General features: G+C 38.1%; 1 protein-coding gene across 1 annotated transcript; it reads right to left on the reverse strand.

Annotated features, from left to right (window-relative positions):
* Positions 1 to 788: 788 nt before the first annotated feature.
* LOC113676494 (uncharacterized) lies at positions 789 to 16,687 on the reverse strand. The gene is made up of 24 exons (XM_089214699.1): positions 16,494 to 16,687; positions 15,899 to 16,132; positions 15,492 to 15,659; positions 15,032 to 15,394; positions 14,287 to 14,349; positions 13,720 to 13,905; positions 11,809 to 12,108; positions 11,124 to 11,294; positions 9,548 to 9,751; positions 8,973 to 9,134; positions 8,782 to 8,859; positions 8,427 to 8,579; positions 8,065 to 8,250; positions 7,356 to 7,478; positions 6,212 to 6,346; positions 5,821 to 5,958; positions 5,292 to 5,414; positions 4,928 to 5,044; positions 4,143 to 4,274; positions 3,655 to 3,780; positions 3,394 to 3,513; positions 1,915 to 2,040; positions 1,664 to 1,765; positions 789 to 1,110 (listed from the first exon to the last, which is right to left on the reverse strand). The coding sequence occupies exons 1-24, from the start codon at positions 16,618 to 16,620 to the stop codon at positions 1,007 to 1,009; spliced, it is 3,741 nt and encodes a 1,246-aa protein (XP_089070825.1). The 5' UTR covers positions 16,621 to 16,687; the 3' UTR covers positions 789 to 1,006.
* Positions 16,688 to 19,271: the final 2,584 nt, after the last annotated feature.

Raw genomic sequence — 19,271 nt, forward strand, 5'->3', positions numbered from 1 at the left:
TATACAAGTTATTGGTTTGGTCCTTACGGGCCGAAGAAATCTTTCAGGTACACGACCAAAATCGGCCTGTGGCAAATCTTCCAGTTGTCGATTTTCGTTCTCAGCTACGAGAAACGCCGTTATCAAAGCCACTAAATACGTAACTTTCGGTTTTTCTTTCCATCTTTTGGTTTTCTTTCCTCTTTAGGAAAGTTTGAACGTCACCGTCTCTGAGCGATACGGATTTTTCGGTGTTTTAGCAACCATAATCTGCAAAACTTCCGACAAACGATCTTGGATTTAGAATGGTGAAGGCTTCGCGGTTCATTCATCAACGTGGCGCGAAAGGCGAGTGATATGTCAGCAGCTGATTAGCGATTTCAAACACCCGTGAAAAAATACGAAATTTTTTCAATTGTGTTTTTACGGTTTTTCTCAGGGCTGGAAATCCTTGCATACCACCGTAGCTTATATGATAAATTAGGTAATCTTTATCATTAACAGACGCTGGTGAAGATGCTTTCAGGAAAGGATGTCATGTAGCTAGTCTGGATTCTCCAATTAAAGAACCCGTTACAGGTTACAAGCGTCACCTTTTAGCAATTAACTATACATGTTTTGAAGGGGGAATTCCTTTTTTCAGAGGTTTTCCATTTTCATATTCTATTGCGGAAAAAAATCTAGCCATTTCGTGGGTAGAATGGAAAGGGAGAGAGTAATGCGCATGTGTGATTGCATGCGCAATCCCATTTGATTGCACCAGGAAACCTTGTAATACTTTTAAATATTGAAAAGTAAGAAGTCAAGGAGGAAGCAAAGGAGCTTGTTTATTTTTCTGAAAGCTGAGATTGACAAGCTTTTGGATTAGCAAGGTTCTCATTGATTGCCACAGGGTTTAGTTATGAATTCGTGTAAGTTAAGTGTTGTTTCCTGGGGTGATAATCTTAATGTTATCATTCTCAGAGCGCACTGAAGTTTCCATTTGAGATAAAAAGTACAAAACAGAGCCAAAAATTATAGGTTTCTTTTAAAATAAGACAACGAGCCACAGCAGGACCAGGGACCACAGCAGCGTAGCTATGAGGAACAAAACACGGGAATGGAATGAAACGCCTGATGACCTTAGTAAATCTGCAATAATACGAGAAAAAAAGTTAGAATATGCCTTATCTATACAATACGGCAAAACTTACAACACAGTCAATTAATCACCAACTAGCACATGAAGTTGTCTTTAAATAGCTAAGTATCTGCCGCCCCAAGCTTACAAGGCTAGTTTCTTTATGACAGATGATGGCTGCAAGATGTTATTAATATTTGGATACGTTAGGGTTATTGAATGGGCAACATCTTCATACAACCAAGGAGTGCATTTATAGCCAGATGGCAATCATCCTTAAGCTTTGTATGTGTGGCTAACAAATGTCCATCTTGTCATAGTGGCTAGACTTGGTGTGAAAGCTTACAATTTTACTTCCATAACCATCAGGTTACAATACCATCTCACTTATCCTACCCCGTCCCTTCCATTCTATCCATCCCAATCTATCTCAGTCAATGGTGTCTCATCCTATATTGCTCTCTTCTATCTCAACTCATCCCATTCTTCCTCATTCTATCCTATCTGTCGGAATATTCCATTCTATCCTAGCCCATCCCATACTATCTCAGTCCAATCACTAACCTAATTGACACGTTAGGTCTGGGCCCAGATGAAAGCCCCTCCTGCACAGACAATTTCCTCTCTGACAATATGAATTTTCTTCACACTCTGGAAAGCAAATTTCTGAGGAAAGTAATAACAGGTTTTAATGGTAGCATTGTTTGTTTACAGTGGGCACCAAAGATACATTTATAAGCTTGAGCTTAGTTATCTCAGCTCTACGACAGTAAAAAGACTCTTTTCCAGAGGTGAAATTAAATGTGAAACATTACCTGAACAAGTTCCATCAGATTCTTTTCGATAACCGTCTTTACAGAGACATTCATAGCTACCATTTCGGTTCTTACACCTTGAAAACTTAGGACAATCGTATGTGTTCTCCTTACATTCATCGATATCTATATTAAACAAAAAGGACATATACATAACTTTCCATGTCCTTCTATTTTAGATTGAGTTGTCTTTGATATAAATAACTAAATTAGGGCCTTTAAGAGAATATTCCCTACTTAGGGCAAATGGGTCGATCTGTCGCTTTAATAGAGTGACAGGCAGTTAAGTTTCCCCTGAACTTGCTGAACTTTGCGGAAGAGAAGAATACCATAGGTCCCTTAGAAAAAAGAACCCTATATGACGCTGACAAGCAGATGGCTTTTATCCTCCTGTACCATGAAGTCACAAATGAAAGGATAAATACTGAATATTAAAAGCAAAGAAAGATCCTCGGGGGCGGACTCCGACTTTTTGCAATTGCACAGAGGAAGCCGCAAAAAAAATTCAGGGATCGACAGGATTCGAACTGGTGCCTTCTATATACTATTTGACGCTGCAAGAAAGGAAATTGGTTAATGTGTGATACCCAAATAATATCTGGGAATCTCGTCGAAGAATTTATCAAGGATACCTCTATACAATTGCCAAAATTGCACTGCACTGGCTCGGATTATATCTTTGCCTGATTCTTATTCGCTGGTTAAATGAAAGTTGACACCTGTTGAGGGGAGTCTGTTCCAAGTTAGTAAACCAGCTTCCAGGGTCAGTCGTTGAAATTAGTTGGTGCTGCAGGTTAGGCATTTCGCAGAGTCCCAGTCAATAGTGTGGTTCGTAAGTCGGTGATGTTCAGCAATGCGATTGTTGACATCGCCTTTCCTCGTCGCTCGTTTGTGTTAAGTCAGTCTAGTTGTGAGGTTTCTGCCAGTCTCACCGATGTAGGAGAGTTTTTTCGATTTTTTTTTTTTCGAGTCATCTTGCCTTTTTGCTCAGTGGGCGCGTAGACAATGAAAAAGTTGCATTTAACAGAGGAGAAGCATTGGAAAAGTTTTAGCATGAAGGCTGAAGATTCACGGTCCCCGTGGAAATCGCTAAGGCCAAAGTCTACGTAATCAAATGCGAGTCCAATATGGATAATAAAATAAATTGTTTGGGGTTTCAAGTGCGGACCAAAGAAAGTTCAAGCCGCGTAGATTGCTTCTACCGACTCCAGGAACACAGAAACATCAAACTAACCGAAGAAACACCAGTTGACTACATTTATTGGATTTATTTTCCATTCGCAATGTTCAGATCAGTTTTCGGAGCATTTTCAGTTATTGTTTCGAACGTCTAAAAGCGTAGATCTCATAAACGCCGGAGTGTACAATAAGTTGATGTTGGCTACAATACCTTTAGGGGAGAATTTGGCCACAGGCCCAAGTTGTTCTTATGCATAGTTGTTGACTGTTTTTATATCGTGCTCTTCACCTAATCATTACCTGCACAATATAATTTTTCTGAGCGATATCCTTGGTCACAGCTGCAGGAGTAGGATCCAAATGTGTTTGTACAAATCATATTGGAATGACACGAATGACTAATTGTGCACTCATCATTATCTGAGAAAGTAGAGAGAGATATGAGGGTCAAAATTTTGAAACTCTACTTAAACTCATAAACACGCGTTTTATTTGAAATCGATATGGATGTCGAAGAAAAATCATTTATTCTTAAGATTAAAAAAGGGCAATGTTTCTCACCTTCACATTTCTTGTTTGTTTTATTGAAAAAAAATCCATCCGGGCAGTTGCATTTGTATGATCCATAGGTGTCCTCACACACTGCTGCAGGACCACATATGTATTTTTTCTCGCATTCGTTTATTTCTACGATAACAAATGTCAGTAGATAGCATAAGTGTAATGAGTCAATTATTTATCGAGCCGGGTTGAGCGCTTTGATTGGCCATTCGCAGCAAAGCGGGAAAAGGAAACCAGCAGAAAAATAACTAAGTTATTTACCGGTATAGGTCGGTCTGTATGGGAAAAAACTGTGCCCTTTGTCTTGGGTACCGCCCTGACCTTCGGCTTCGAGCCGTATTCAAGACCTCATGCACAGTGAATTGCCATACGGACGTCCCCCGGGCCGACTAAGCTTATTTTTACAATAAAAGATATTCTTGAAATGTTTTTAACCCTCATAGCAGCTTGCCCATTTATATTAGAAAGTCACATCAACCAAAAGTCACCGTAACAGTTTTTTCCACCGTCCTCTTTACTCCTGAAGCCAACTTCACAGTTGCAGTGGTAAGATCCCCGAGTGTTTGAACAAACGGAGTGTGAACCGCAGATATTTTTGACCAATTGACATTCATTTGTGTCTAGAAGATGAGGAGATAAGAGGTTAAGTTATCAGTTGACTCACGGACGAGACAGGAACTATTCATAAGCCAGCCTTGACAATTGGAGTTAAGTACATGCGACGTCTGAACAATTAAGAACAGCTTCTGCAATTTGGAAGAGCTCAACCGTTCTTCCTACTTAGCTTAGCCAGGAACTAGCTTAGTGGCTGAATCACCGGCTAGGCGCTCAAATTTTGATTTGAATCTGTCTACATTCGAAACCGAATTGCTCTATGAGAAGTTGTTCAGTCTGAACCAAGCGCAAGGCTATTTAAGGTCAAGTTCTGCTGTAAACAGAACCTATTGTCGTTTTTACTTTTGTTTTGGTTGTTCACTGTGATGTAAGTAAGATTTAAACGGAGAGAAGAAGTAAACTGCTGGAGCTATTTAACCGACAGTTACGTGTGACGATTGAGCAAATAGTACACACAAAAAAATCGACATTTTCACAAAAAATAACTTCCAACTCAACCTTCCGAAGGAAAACCTTGTCTATCCCGAGAATTTTCCTTACTAAGCTTCACCGCGGCGTGTTATAAAGTATTATGACCATGCAAGGTAAATGGTAGAGGCTTGTATCGTTTAATTACTACTCTCTTTGTTCAATAATGATGATGAAGACAATGTCCTACCAACACAGATCTTGCCGTTGAAATAATAGCCTCCTTTGCAATCACACAGGTCAGTATCCTTGAAGTTGTTACAAATTAAATTCTCTTTGCACGTGCCATTGGAACAGCGAGGTAGTTCTGGTATAATAGAGAAATCGTGCTTCATTCGAATTCCATTGGCTTGAAATAAAACTTTTTCAGAATAAGTATTACCATTTAATTTCATTGTTCAGGGGGGAGGGGGGTAAAACGGTTTTAGATTTACAAAAATCATCCTATAGCGGAACCTGTTGTAGAGATGTCGAACGGCCACGATGGTCACTTAAGGGGCTAAATAACTGCATTCATTTGAACCTCATAAAGAGATAGTGACAGCCTTTCTTACGTAAGCAGGACTTGTAGCCATCTCCACCGAATCCATGGGAACACGTGCAATTAAAAGAACCAGGGCTGTTAAAACACGAGGCGTTCACGTGGCAAGGTTTATTCACTGCGCATTCATCGATATCTAGAGAAAAATAATAAAAAGCTATAAACTTACAAGGATGACAGACGCAATATTTGTATCAGAGAAAAATATGTATGAACAGAGGGATTGTAAGTGATCCTCCAAGATAAAATGCCATTCAAGCAATGGAGGTCCGCCGGTGTAGCTGGACCATAACAAGAATTCAGGTTATGACGAGACCAATTAATTTCTTACTCATAAGAAATATTTGTGAAACGATAACAATGATTTGATATGTGAATTCGCCAAGAAAGTTTTGTTCTTTGCTCGTATCACGCACGAAAGATCATCCTTTTTTAACAACGCCCATCCCAGTTCTTTCGAGACAAACATTATAGAACATGCATTTTAGAAAGAAATATATATATATATATCATTTATTTTGCAAGAGGTACAGAAAACTAACCTTTGCATTCAAGTTTATGGCCACTTTTGTCCAAGACATATCCATTCCTACAGGTACAGTTGTAATGACCCGGTTCATTGACACAAGTGGATGTTTTTCCACATTTGTTTAACGTCGGTTTTTCGCACTCGTTAATATCTGAAATTGGTTTGAGGTAGATTATACAATACACCGAAGTCACTGGATTGCATATTTAATATAACACAAAAGATATGGTTAAGAATAGTTCGGGAGGGAGGAGATAGAGAACACAAGGGCGCTATGATATGTTTTTTTTAACAGCAGCCGGAGGGGTATTTCTCTTTGACTTTAAATGAAAGTAGACGTCAGAGTGTTTATATTTTCTTCTTTAGATGGCATCAAAAAACTAAAACATGCAACTTTGTCATACCTTGACAATGAAGAAGAACTCCTTTATGACCAAACGATGGATTAAATCCGTATGGACACTTACATATGTAAGACTTGAAGGACTTAACACAGATGGAGTCATTTGCAGCACAGGGGGGAATGCAGTGCTTTATCTCTGTCGATTCGGAAAACCAAGGACATGTTGAAATCGTGCAATAATGAAGTATGGCAAAATTTGACTCAACAATGAACGTGAGCAGGTAGACTTCTTTTGAACCATTCCGCGATATCAGATAAGCTTTCAATTCTAACTTCACATACGCCGTGACCTTTCATTTAACATTATGTAAACAAAGCCGACTCCACAAACTTTGCAAAATCAAGCCCAATTGGGGTTCGAACTGATTTTGAGCAAAATTCACAGTAAGTAAATTTAACTGAGTGTTTTGAAGTTGTGAGAGTTTGTTTGTTTGTTTGTTCGCTGCAAGAACGTGTTTAAAAACTGTTCTTTCTTGCACAGAAAAAACTCGGGGGATTCAATGCAGCTTGATCCATTTAATTTTTTCTGTTTCTGTTGTCTTATTTAAGGTACAATTGTCCAAATTCAACGGACTCGCAAAGACTTACTGAAAGTGTACTTGTTGTGCAAGTCAAAACTTTGCTCAACCTTTACAATGAAAAAATTGTTTTGGAGAATTTAGGAATTAAATAAATAAAAGTTACATTGATATATCTAATGGTAATCAAATACCTCAAGTTTCTAACTTTTTGAGGTATTCTATGTGAAAGATTGTGACATTACAAACTGTTTTTTAGACGGCATGTCAACCCATCATTGGGGAAATAATTTTTAAGTTATTTATCGGCTTGAAACTGACATCTTTACGGAAATAGCAAAGAACCTAGGAATGTTCTCGGCGACTCACAAAGGCGTTACTCATTGTGCCTTTTGGTAGAGTACGGAAAATCTGAACCACGCAAAGAACCAATCAGATTTCGGGATCCTTTACCGTGCGAATAAAGCAAATAAATTGAATATCATGCATAAGACATCCTCTATACAATTCTATATACCTGTTTTTGGGAAATCAAAATAATGATAATGATATTAATACTTGTATTAGTAATAATATTAATAATCAGTAATAATCATCATCATAATAATAACAGAGTAAGAAAATTACCTTCACATTTGTTTGATCCAACCTTTCTGAATCCATCAGGGCACACACATTTATAGGATTTCTTCCCATTTACACATTTTAAGTTGTTTGGACAAATGTTAGGTCTTTTACAATCATCAATAGCTTGGAAAAAAAATTTCAGTGGAATATTAAAATGAAATTCCTCTGGGTCAGGTTGTTCAAAGTCAGTACAATTCTTTTTGTCTACAATTTGATGATTGAATGTCTTTCGAAGAATAGAGGAAATTATCCCAGAGAGGTGGTGGAACAAAATTATAAAGAAATCCGGATTAAAATTTAACTCTGAGTAAGCACTAATCAACCTTCGAACGACTGGGCCCTGATCAAAGGAATTGCCCCTTTAAAAGTGTGTGGTAAATTGCTTAAAGATCAATAGTCTAATATATTATAAGAGTTCCTTTTGAATGCATCTGTGGTAAAGTAGAACTAAATTTCTGCTTGTTGCTGGATCTCTGCAACATGTAGAAAACTAACTGAATTACAGGGTTGGCCCTGAAGTTGAACACTTGTTCAAGTGAAAATCTTGGGTTCCAATTGGAATTATAGCCTTAGGCATGTTGTCAAAATGGTATCTATATTTTAGGTGTGGAGCCGTGAGTTCTCTGTAGAGATAAATTTCGAGGACAATTGAGCAAATGAGTTTTAAAGAAGCATAAATTTATCGCAACCAAGGATGCTATATCGTTACCTAACAAAGGACCATTGTAGATTTCCACTTCACGGAACTGAAGTTCTAGACGTTCCTTGTGAAGAGCAAGGGTAACAAACCTTGCTGTGATATTTTTTTGAAGAATTATGGTCTGAACAGGCTCTTCATTTGGAGAATCCAGACTAGCCACATGACGTCCTTTCCCAAAAGCATTTTCACCATCATCTGTTAATGATAAAAGTAACCTAATATCTGCTTCAAACTGACGAGTTTCTCGGGAAAATGACTTATTCATAAGCTAAACCTAATATCTACCATGTATTGCCAATTCCGAAAAGGGAAGCAATCATGGATAAGCTATTAAGATGATGGATTTGCAGTAGAAAGCCATGGTCACTTACCAGCTTGAATTTTTAAACCCTTGAGGTCTTCCGGTTTGTAGCCCGAGGCTGTCACAATGCGCACCAGATGGATTTTGCATAATGCAATTAAATCAACTGACCACCATTTTACTTGTTTCGAACGCGATTCGACCCCAGTGGAGAAGGGTTTGTCTAAAATGGAACACCAACATGGTTACTCGTAAAGTTACACAAAAATGTCTTTAAATAATAATTTTTTCAACAGATAAAAGCTGAAAAGACTAACTGAAATATCTTTCATGCCAGATTAGTGTGAAATACATTTATCATAAGATTATTTTAACTTAACGTAAATTTGTCCTGGTCTTTTTCTTTTTAATATTGCTGCACTCACCAAGTTTCTGATCACAGCCTCTGTATGATTCCTTTTCATTTGTCGAGGACTTTGTAGGACGCTTTCCTGCCAGGTTAACTAAAGGAAATGAACTTTTAAGTGTGAGCAATACAATCATCGAACAATAAAGCTCTGTCTAAAACTTTGTCCGAGAAACTTGATAAAAATCAATGATGAAAGCGTATTCTTACTTATCTTCGTTTGGAAAACCTCCACTTCACAGAGCTGTATATAATCTATATAGTCCGGTGGCCACATGATGACCATGTCATCTCCAGTAACTGGGTGACCGCATTCAAAGTAATTTCCTTTTCTCGCCCCATATACATGGATATTAAGGCATACTTTGGTATCTAACAAAAAAAAATAAGAAATTGAAGAAATCTGTCAATTTTCAAAGTTATGTGCGCAAAAGCAGGTCGAACAATTTTTAAGCAAATTTGCCTCGTTTTCGTAACTCTTGGGGAATAAATTCTTCGAGGATGGTTCAAAAGCATGAAATTGACCCTTAAATTTTACTTTACTATTCTTGACATCCTCTATTTATTTTTTTCGTTCAGTAGTCATCCAATACCTAGTACGATAAACTCAAAGGCAATCTTGGATGACTGGGTCATGCCCCTTGTAGCTCCACAATAGGACACAATATATACTCTTTTAGAAGCTATCAATTAAAAAAAAAAAGAACGAACGGGAAAACAACGGAAAAGATACAAAAAAAAAAAGTAAAAGTAAAAGGAAGGAATAATAAAAGAGGAAAACTTACCGATGTCAATTGACGTACTTTTCCATCGAAATTTGGCGTGTAATAATAAGAAAACACGCGCCACTCGAACATTTTTTCCAAGGTTCACCCTCCAGTTCCGCTGCCTACTGTTTTTGGCTTTAAAACATGTGCTTGCATTTCCGTCGATAGCAAAACGACTCGCTGCAGGGCCAAATGCCTTCTGCTTCTTTCCGATGATGTTTCCTGTACATCGAGAGTAAATGAGTAGGATACAAAAACCACGGCAGCAAATCACAGACCTCAGAGAGGTCTCTTCATTCAGCAAATGTCTTGAAAAGAGGACTAACATTTAATTGCGTGGTTTAATGGGTATAGGTCACCCCAAAACGAACTATTTATTCGATTAAACGCCGCCCTCGAATAACCACCACCTTCGAATAACCGCCGCATTTTAGAGCAGAAATATCATCAAACGTCGTCCTCGAATGAACGCCGCGTCATCACGCGCCGTTTATTCGAATAATAGACTCAAAAAGCACACAGCAGACTACTATGGCAATGATATACAGGTAGATGGTTGATCGCTATTAACCTGGGACTCCTTCGAGTGTTACATCGAAGAAAGTATATCCAGGTACATCCAGGCACTAGATGTTTGCTGGAACAAGCTGTTCAAGGCCGCTTGCACCGAAAAGTATGATGAATGGCTGAGTACCCCGGGAATTCACAAAGAAACAGCTGCTGGAAATTTGAAAGCAACCTCGAGAAAGAAAAAATTGCTGTGGATTCTTGATCCTTTGGCAACCTACCCACAGAGGTAAACAAAAACTCTCTCTTAAACTGCACGTTGAATCTTCCCGTGGACGGGTCGAAAGGCGATAAGGGTTCACTGCCTCAAGGAAGGACAGCCCTTAAATGTACCAGTTCTGATGTTGAGGAAGCATATCCGACGTTACATCTTTTGAACTCGGATCATGGAGAGGACAGTGACATTGAAATTGAGTGAACTTTATTCACTTTATGTATTGCATTAATATTAACAAGCAAATTGTGAAACTGAAAACGATATAGAAAATGACAAGTACTAAAACATGTTTTTGTCTTTTAAATGATAATGGGCAGTTACCATACTATTGTTTGCAAGAAATGAATTGGATTTTAAATAAACGCCGCCCTCCAATTAAAGCAGAACTCATATCACGAAAAATTTAATAAATGCCGTGACGTTTAATCAAATAAATATGGTACAATGAAAAAACTTTTCGACATCCTACGTGTAAGATTCATGATTCGAGTCAGTTGAAGAGTTACTAGTCTGTTTAAGTCTTTGCAGTTAGTATGACCTAGGAATCATAACTCGGTTGTGATTGGTAAGTTGGTCACTTCAACATCGTTAATGATTAAGTGCATTATGTATGTATTTGTTAACATCTGTTAGGAGGAATGCGTTCATTGGTTGATAAACCAGGCTTCCAAAGTCAGTTCTTGAAAGCAATTCGTGCTACCCTTAGCAACACTGAAGTGTTGTCAAAATCAGAGATGATCTGCTTCAATTGATTGCCATGGCCGTCGTTATTTAAAGCTTAAAAAAGAATATGTCAACTGTGGTTCTTACCATATGAGTTAGCGTACACTTCAACTTCACATAATCGCAGTACTGGGGCTTTAGTGGTTATCTTGACAGAATTTCCAAAGACATAGAGTTCTGAGTTACACCCATAGCTCGTCTCTATGCCGTCAACTAGCAATTTCACGACAGCGCATTTCATGAAATGATTCCCGTTACCTTGAAAAACAACAATATTCGGTTACGAAAAACGAAGAAAAAGATGGCATAGCTCGTCTCTTTGCCGTCAATTAGCAATTCCTCAAAGGCGCATTTCATGAAATGATCCCCGTCACCTTAAAAAAACAACAGTATTCCATAAAGAAAAGCCGGGAAAAAAGATGGCAGAGAAATTACGAAAAAGAGTTTCAACAGTTTGTACAAAATGAAATGCTAAATTAGAGAGTGAAGAACGGTAGACTTCAAAGTGATTGCCATTCGACAATTTTAGTTTAGAGTTTAATTATACCACCATCGTTCATATTTTTTTTTTCGTAACGGCTGTCAGCTAGGCATGTTCCTGTTAAAGATTATCCGATGCTGACATATCTGTTGGCCGCTTCAGAGACATATTTTCTTGACTAGCCAGTCCCACCTACTGACAATTTTCTTCTTTTGCGTCTTGTGCCGGGATGTGCTGTACTCCCAGCGTGTTTGCATTTAAATATTATCCTGAACCCAGGTGTTGTCATACCTACGAAAACGCCCACGTCTTTCAGGCCGGTGTTTCTTTTTGAAGTTTGCTTCTCTGCAGACTGAATTCGAACCAAAGACACAGGTTGCAAGTCACCAAGATACACAATCAGCCAAGGTTTGTCTTCTGTGTGGGACCTGAAACACGTCCTAGGATCGCCATCCACCACAAACCGAGGAAAAGCCTCTTTGTGTTTACATTTCTCCTTTTCACATCCTTCAAGATTGTCGGTCGAGGGAGCAATCACTTTTTTCAGTAAGGCAAGATTCTGTTTGCTATGCCATATCTGTGGTGGCCGTCCTGATGACAGAATTAGGCGAAGTCAATTACATCCTAGTGCAACTAATTTAGTTTTCCATTAAGTGTCGAAAACAAACCATGTTTACTTTGGTTTTGTTTGACTTTGTTCTTTGATTGGTCCAGAAAACTCGCGCCACGTTCTTAAGATTTTTTTAAAATCTATGACACCTGTCAAGCAATTCTATAATGATAATAAACAATAAAATTACAGACTAACGAATGTTTTGTTCTGTACAACAGCCCTATTTGCTGATTTTAGCCAACCTCCAAAGTAATAAACGACATAAGAAAGAAACGCCACAATTTTCCTATCGATTTTTCGCCTACATGCATCTCTCTAAACATGAAATTTTTCATTCCTACGAAAAATCTCGAAATTTTTTCGAATTTTTTAGCTTTCTTGATCAATCATCTTGTATGAAGAGCAAAAAAAAGTAGGTTTATTTGGTCAAGTGACCGGCTAGGGCCAGAATTGCGTGACAGGTGTAGTTGAAAGAAACTTATGACAGTCGCAGATTTTTAAAGGCACCCAAGACAAAAATGCAGTAGTGCCCAAAGATTTTTCTGATGGTGTTCAAAGATGAAATGATGGATTATAAAGGGGAATAAAGATTAGTGTTGTAGCGTTCTGACAAGGGGAGATATTTGACCTCAAAGTTGTCAAATATTTGGATGCATCGAAAGTCTAAAAGCACAGTCGTTTATTTGCCTCTGTTGATTGAAAAGCCTTAAATCAATTGACTGATACTTGTGTCAGACATTTACTAAGGATGTAATAATATTTGTGCAAACCCTCAGAGTAATTGGTTAAATACCATCGCAGTGAGAGCTTCATACATTTTACCTATTTTGAAGCGATTTCCTTGGTGAAAACCAAGAAAAACCGGGGGGTGGTCTATCTCCCCCCGGAAAAAACCAAAACAGAAACCACTTTGTATTTTTGAGTTTTGGGTAGACCCTTTAAACTGACAAAGTTTCATTGAAATCGGTGAGATGGCATGTAGCACGACTACCCGGTGCTTTCGTGGACACACTCTTAATCAATCAGATACAAAACTAGAACCAGTCCTAGTTTGAACACTCGGGTTTCCCCGCGTTTTATGCAGTTTGCAAATGAGATCAATTCAAATGAGATCAATTCAAGACGTTGACGCTTTTAAAAAGTCACTCAAGTGTATTTTTAAGCCACGTATGTTATAATGATGTACTATGTAGAATTTTTATTGTTGAAAATATGTAGAAATCTTACATTAGTCTTCTTATAATTAGTTAGGAATTTAGTTTTATTGGATTTAGTTAGGAATTTAGTTTTATTGTCCGTACACGACCACATCAGCTTTTGCTGAATTTTTTATCGTGTTTAAATAAATGCTGTTGTTGTTGTTGTTGTTGTTGCCTGTTTTTATTTTGAGCTCTAATTGACTTATTAGCTTATGGTGATGCCCCCTTTTGCTCCGATTGGCTTTTGTGATTACTTTGGTTTGAGTTTTCCGAAACTCGTTTGAAACTGCTTTTTCATGATTGTTATTATTGTGATTTCTATAATTATCATCATTATTGTGATGATGGTGATGTTGGTTAATGCTATTATCTATTAGTTTCCTTTTTCACCTTTAATGCATTTCTCTCCAGGTAATACATAGTTCTCAATGGGAAGTTTTGTAGAACTCGATGAGACAAAACCAGGATTACACTTGCAGTAGTAGGAGCCAGGAGGAAACAGCGGACTTATGAATTTCGTGTCACACTTTGATCCATGTAAGTCGCCACATTTGTTTTTCAACTGACAAATGTCACCTGTGAAGAAAAAATGACATGAATATCTGACTCACTCGCTTGCCTACCATTCTTGAAGTCTACGATATGGAAAAACAACTATGAAAACAAGAACAAAGTCAACATTCGACCAGCTAACAATGTATTTGGATTAAAATTTGGATTAAGGCATACTTAGCAAAAAAAAAGAAAAATATTTAGCGGTCTCAAAGTTCTATAGTCAGAAACAAATTAGTCACCCACAGAGGGTAGTTCCACTGTGTTAAACATGGATCCACAATCCGGAATCAAATGATCGATGTCCGTGGATCCAGATGTTTGCTTAGATATGTTGAATCAAAATAGAAAAGAAAAGCGGTTGCTATTTAACACATTGATTTACTTATCTCTAAGTACATTTACCTTTAATGCGCACATCATCTCTGCTACATCGGAAAGTATGTTTTTTCTTCTTTTCTAACAAAGCTGTTGAAACGTTATAGATATGAAACAAAGTTAACCATGCTATCAGATCTAGAGTTGATTGAAAACGGAACGATGGTTGATTAGTGATATTGATGAAACCCCCCCCCCCCCCCCCTCTTGAAAAGCGCCAGCAAACAGAACAAAGCTGGTAAGGGATAACGGTGCAATAAGTCGTAGAGATGTCATTATATGTATTGTGTATCTAAAAAAGGGCTATGCAATAGTCTTTTGGATACCCTTTTGATCAATTAAACTAAATAAAACAACGTCACATGTCAGAATGATATCAACCTCCCTGTTCCCTCCTTCCTGCTTGCCCCTATCAATTAACTGTCACGTTCTCTCCACTATTGAACAAAAATTTTCTTGCTTCATCATTAGGATCAGCAAACGATAGAAGGTAGAGGAAAAGTCTTTACTCAAGCTTAGTGGCCCACCCAGCTGGAGCTTATCCCGGTTTCCATATGGTATGAAAACTACTCTAAGTATTATTAATCCCCTTTGGATAGGAATGTTGGTCCATCACGGGGTTATCCCTCGGCATTTCAGTCTCCCTGACAATTCGCCGGTATCTATTTATACCCCTGGGTGGATAGGGGCAGTGTGGGAGTAAAGCGTCTTGCCCAATACTACACATTGACCAGTCGTCTAGGGAATAAGGGAAATGCAATGGTTCGCTTACTTTTGTAATGAGTTTTGACCGTGACCACTTCGCTGTCTTGAGCCTTGTCAACAGCTCCACTGACGTACTTTTGTTCACTTTTGCCTCCATTTGACTCACATTTATCCTTACGGCTGTCTCTACTCCGCTTCACAGGGATCAGTACTGCAGCGTTAAAAGTGAGGCTTTCTGTTCTTGGTGGAAGATCGATGACGAGGTCTTTCCTATTCACTCTTACATTCCGACGAGGATTCGACAAGCTGATCTCAGCGGAGATCTCGTGTGGTGAATGATCTCTAAACTTATATTGTCCTTGCTCCAGCATCTCTTTATCTTCCCCATTGTTATTAACAAGGTACTTTATGTTTTTGTCCATTGCATCAGCTAAAGATGAATAACAATACTATACTAGTGTAGATGTGAATTGATAGGAGAGAATCTACACATTCAGCTGCAATTACAAAATTCTGGTGGCACTTACCATTCAAGAAGACCTGTACGTCACATAGTTGGAAGTAGTCTTTTGCTGCAATAAAGACATATCTTCCCAGCATTGGCTCAGCACAACTGAACGAGGTGTGCGTAAATTTCGGGATGCGACGACTTTTGAGACACAATGGGTTGGACGTAAGATCAGCATCTCTATTCCCTATAAAAACGTATAATTTAAGCTGTAGCCATGGCTCATCCATTCCATTTATGAATCTTTTTTCTTTCTGTATTTTGATTCGTTTTTTCATTGATTTATCAATAGTTTATCACAAACCTTGGGTGGCTAATATTAGGGAACCTTTGAAACCACAACAGTTACGTGTGGTATGAACACTCTTTGAATTTTCACTCTAAAACAGTTCGAAGACATCTATGCATATCTGAATGGTCTCTTACCTATTCTAATGTCAATGTTTGATAGATCATTTTTACTCTTGATGCGAACGTTTTCCACCCATAGATTCTTCCCTAAATCGATTTGCAACCAAGGGTTTTTGAACTTTTTTAAACTTTCAAAGCAGGTTTCTTTCATGCCGAATTTACTGTCGTCCACCGCTTCATGAGCGTATCCGTAGGATTGATGACTTCTCAAATTGGTTTGTACTGGTCTTTTGTAAGCCACGTTTATGTCTAAATGTAAAAATGAGAAAGTGTCGTTAGTATTCATGCTCTGCATTTTCTTCTTAAGCTTTTCACACACGATGGAGACAGCGTAATTGTTACCACAAATTGTTACCACAAAGTCACATATACTGAGATATTTTTGGTAATGTAAGAAGTTATCAAGCTGGGACTATTTCTTTCTGAAATGGGAAAAAAACGAGTGCTTTACAACTACGACATAAAAGGAATTCTCCTACCTTCCCCATCTCCTAGCCAGTGAATTCTGATTAAATTTAAGTCGACCAGATTCGTATGTTGAAAAAATTTACGAATCAATTACGACAGGACCTAAATGTGATAATGTTTTGGACTGTGTTTATTATCCTACCTTCGGAACTTGCTGTTTGCAAAAATTGTAGCAACACGAGACATAAAATACCAATGACAGTTGCTTTCTTCATTACAGCACGACCTGTGTTTGAAAAACCGCTACATCTTCTCGATATGAACAACATCGGGCGATTGATTTTCCTGAACTTTTTCTATCATCTCTTTTCAGAAGCCAGAATTGCTGATTATGACGTCGATAAGCAATTTAATGCTCTAATTATACACGAGCACGCGCCATCAGCAAAGCACCAATGGCGCCAATTTCTAAAATGCTAAATAAGGGAACGGAATTTAGGTTTTGAGGTTTCTTCGTGGTTTGACTGATTACAACTTGCTTTGGTTTCAGTTTTGCCTCACGGTGAGATAAAATAATGTGTTCGAGACACTTCAAAAGGCGTAATAGAGCGCGATTGGTTGTCGAATGCGTTCAAGTATTAGAGTCACAGCTCTTCTGAAAGCCGAGAAAATCATCCTTTAATTTTGAATCTACAAAATTTTTTCAATGAGCAAAAAAGGAAGGGTTAGCTCTCAGAGCCCAAAAGTGCGCAATTTTTATTGTTTTAGTATTTATGTATTTATATCTCAGTTAAATAGGGAATCTCTGAGAAAATTCGTAGCGCGTCAGAAGAAGCGATAACCTTTCTTCAAATCTCAATCAATTTACAATTCTTTATAAAGGTCCAAAAATTTGAAACTCTCCTCCTGTTTCAGTCACCCGTTCTTCAAATCTTCTTAGCTGTAAGACCAATTGCAAGAGTATGTACTTAATAAGTAATCACTGAATTAGCCAAGCCCCACATTCGCAGCTCTTAATCTTTTTTAACATATTGTTGTAAACGAGGTGGCCTCACCCATAAGCCGGTGGCTTCCTTTCTATTTTTTTATATTGTTAAAAAGGAAAATAAAATGCCGCCGATGATGATCATGGAATCGCATTTTTTTAGGTGGCAAGTCTATAATGTGTCTTTCATTGTGCTCAATTGAGTGAATTATAATTTTACTTGAGTTACAACGTTGCATGTAACATGTACTGTTATCTGGATTACATTAAATGCTCAGGCTCAAGCTTTCAAATGCTGTGTTCTTACAAATATTGATATCTAGTCTACACAGAGAACTTTGATAAAAGCAATTGGTCATAGGGACCATCAGATATAGGAGGCGCCGTTTACAAGGTAGGAATCTGGTGAAGCAAGGATCCGCTTAACAAGGTCTGAAATTATTGGGCACTCTTCTCTTTCAATCGTGTTTTTATTTTGACCTTCCTCCACTCTTTAATATTAAGAACACATAGATTTAGAGTAGCTTTTTGTATTTCGACACATGAAGTTTAAAATAACAACCGGAGAACATGTGTGCCTTAAATTGATTGATTAAAAATGAAAATGATAGGGTTATGCAGACCATGTCCTGCTTTTTATCATCCTCTGCCAGGGGATGATAAAAGGCAGGACATGTGACAATGGAAATGGACATGGACATGTGACAATGATCATGATCATTGTCACATTAACTCTTATTGTCCAGTGAACCTATAAGAAGATGATAACTTCCCTGTTTGTTAAAGGAAGAAAGGAAAGCCCACCCTCCTACTACTTAAAAAATCCTGGACTCCTTGCCTCCCTTTCTACAAAATTAAAGTCGTGAAGAAACCCTACAAAAGCCATTGAGAAGTTCTTAAAAAAGTGAATTAAGGGCTGTAAAATAAACTAACGCGGATGTCCGCATTTAGGCTTGGCTAAATCTATATATCATCGAAGACTGAAAAAGTCACGAAGAAAATAAAAGAGGTTGTTCATCTGTTTCCTGAAAGCTGAGATAAACAAGTTTTGTCATCATCGACAACATCGTTTCAAGGTTTAGATATGATTTTGTTCCAGTTTAGTAATGTTTCTTATTATCCAACTTCAAAAAGTAGAGTACCAATAACGCTCAAATGGAGTAAAAATATCCCGCGATATTGTAGGGGTACACATTGTAAATAACCTGTTTGACTGGTTGGCTACACTTGCCTTCTCTAGTGCCGTATTTAACGACTGTACCATTGTTCTTGGTTCACAGCCTTCAGCTCTTCAAGTACCGGCCGCGATTCCTGCTAGGCGTCGTCGCCAGGTGACTGAGTAGGATGAAGAAAACGAAATGTAGTTTTGGAATTTTATTTTTTGATATGCTTAGAGCTTATCCATATCTTTGGATCAGGGATTTATCTCCTGGTAGATTCAAAGCTTTGGCACAGGGGATAAATTTTTCACCACTTTTCGTTGATGAGCGAACACCTTTGTACTCGCAGTACTTTAAAATGTGTACGATTTGAGAACAGCGATCGAAAATAAAATTCATCTTTGAATCGATTTGAAACCTTTTGTGACAAGTTGACGTCTCACAAGCCAATCCGACGAGAGCATTACGCAAGACCTGTTACGAAACCGCTTCTCTGTTTGCTTCGCTTTTCCCGCCTCACGAGAAGTGCATGAAAACGACTAAGGCAGTTGGATAATATATAACTTAATGAAAGTTCAGTAGATGGTTTGAACCCGGGGATTCTTTGTCCGGTTTGTTTAAACTGATATCGATCGGTCAGTTTTTCCGTAACGTTATTGGCTGTAATGCTCAAAGAGGTGTAGGTCGGTCATGATTGGTCGGTCTCGATCCGGATTACCAGGCAGTCAAGGAAAGGTAGGTTACTATTTTCTTAGACCTCTCTAGTATACTGTATGTCAGTGTTTTGTCCATTGAGGTGGTCGTGGAATGCGTCGATTTCGAGTATCAGTTGAGC

Source organism: Pocillopora damicornis, chromosome 8 (assembly GCF_964200805.1).
Source record: "Pocillopora damicornis chromosome 8, jaPocDami1.2, whole genome shotgun sequence".
Taxonomy (NCBI): domain Eukaryota; kingdom Metazoa; phylum Cnidaria; class Anthozoa; order Scleractinia; family Pocilloporidae; genus Pocillopora; species Pocillopora damicornis.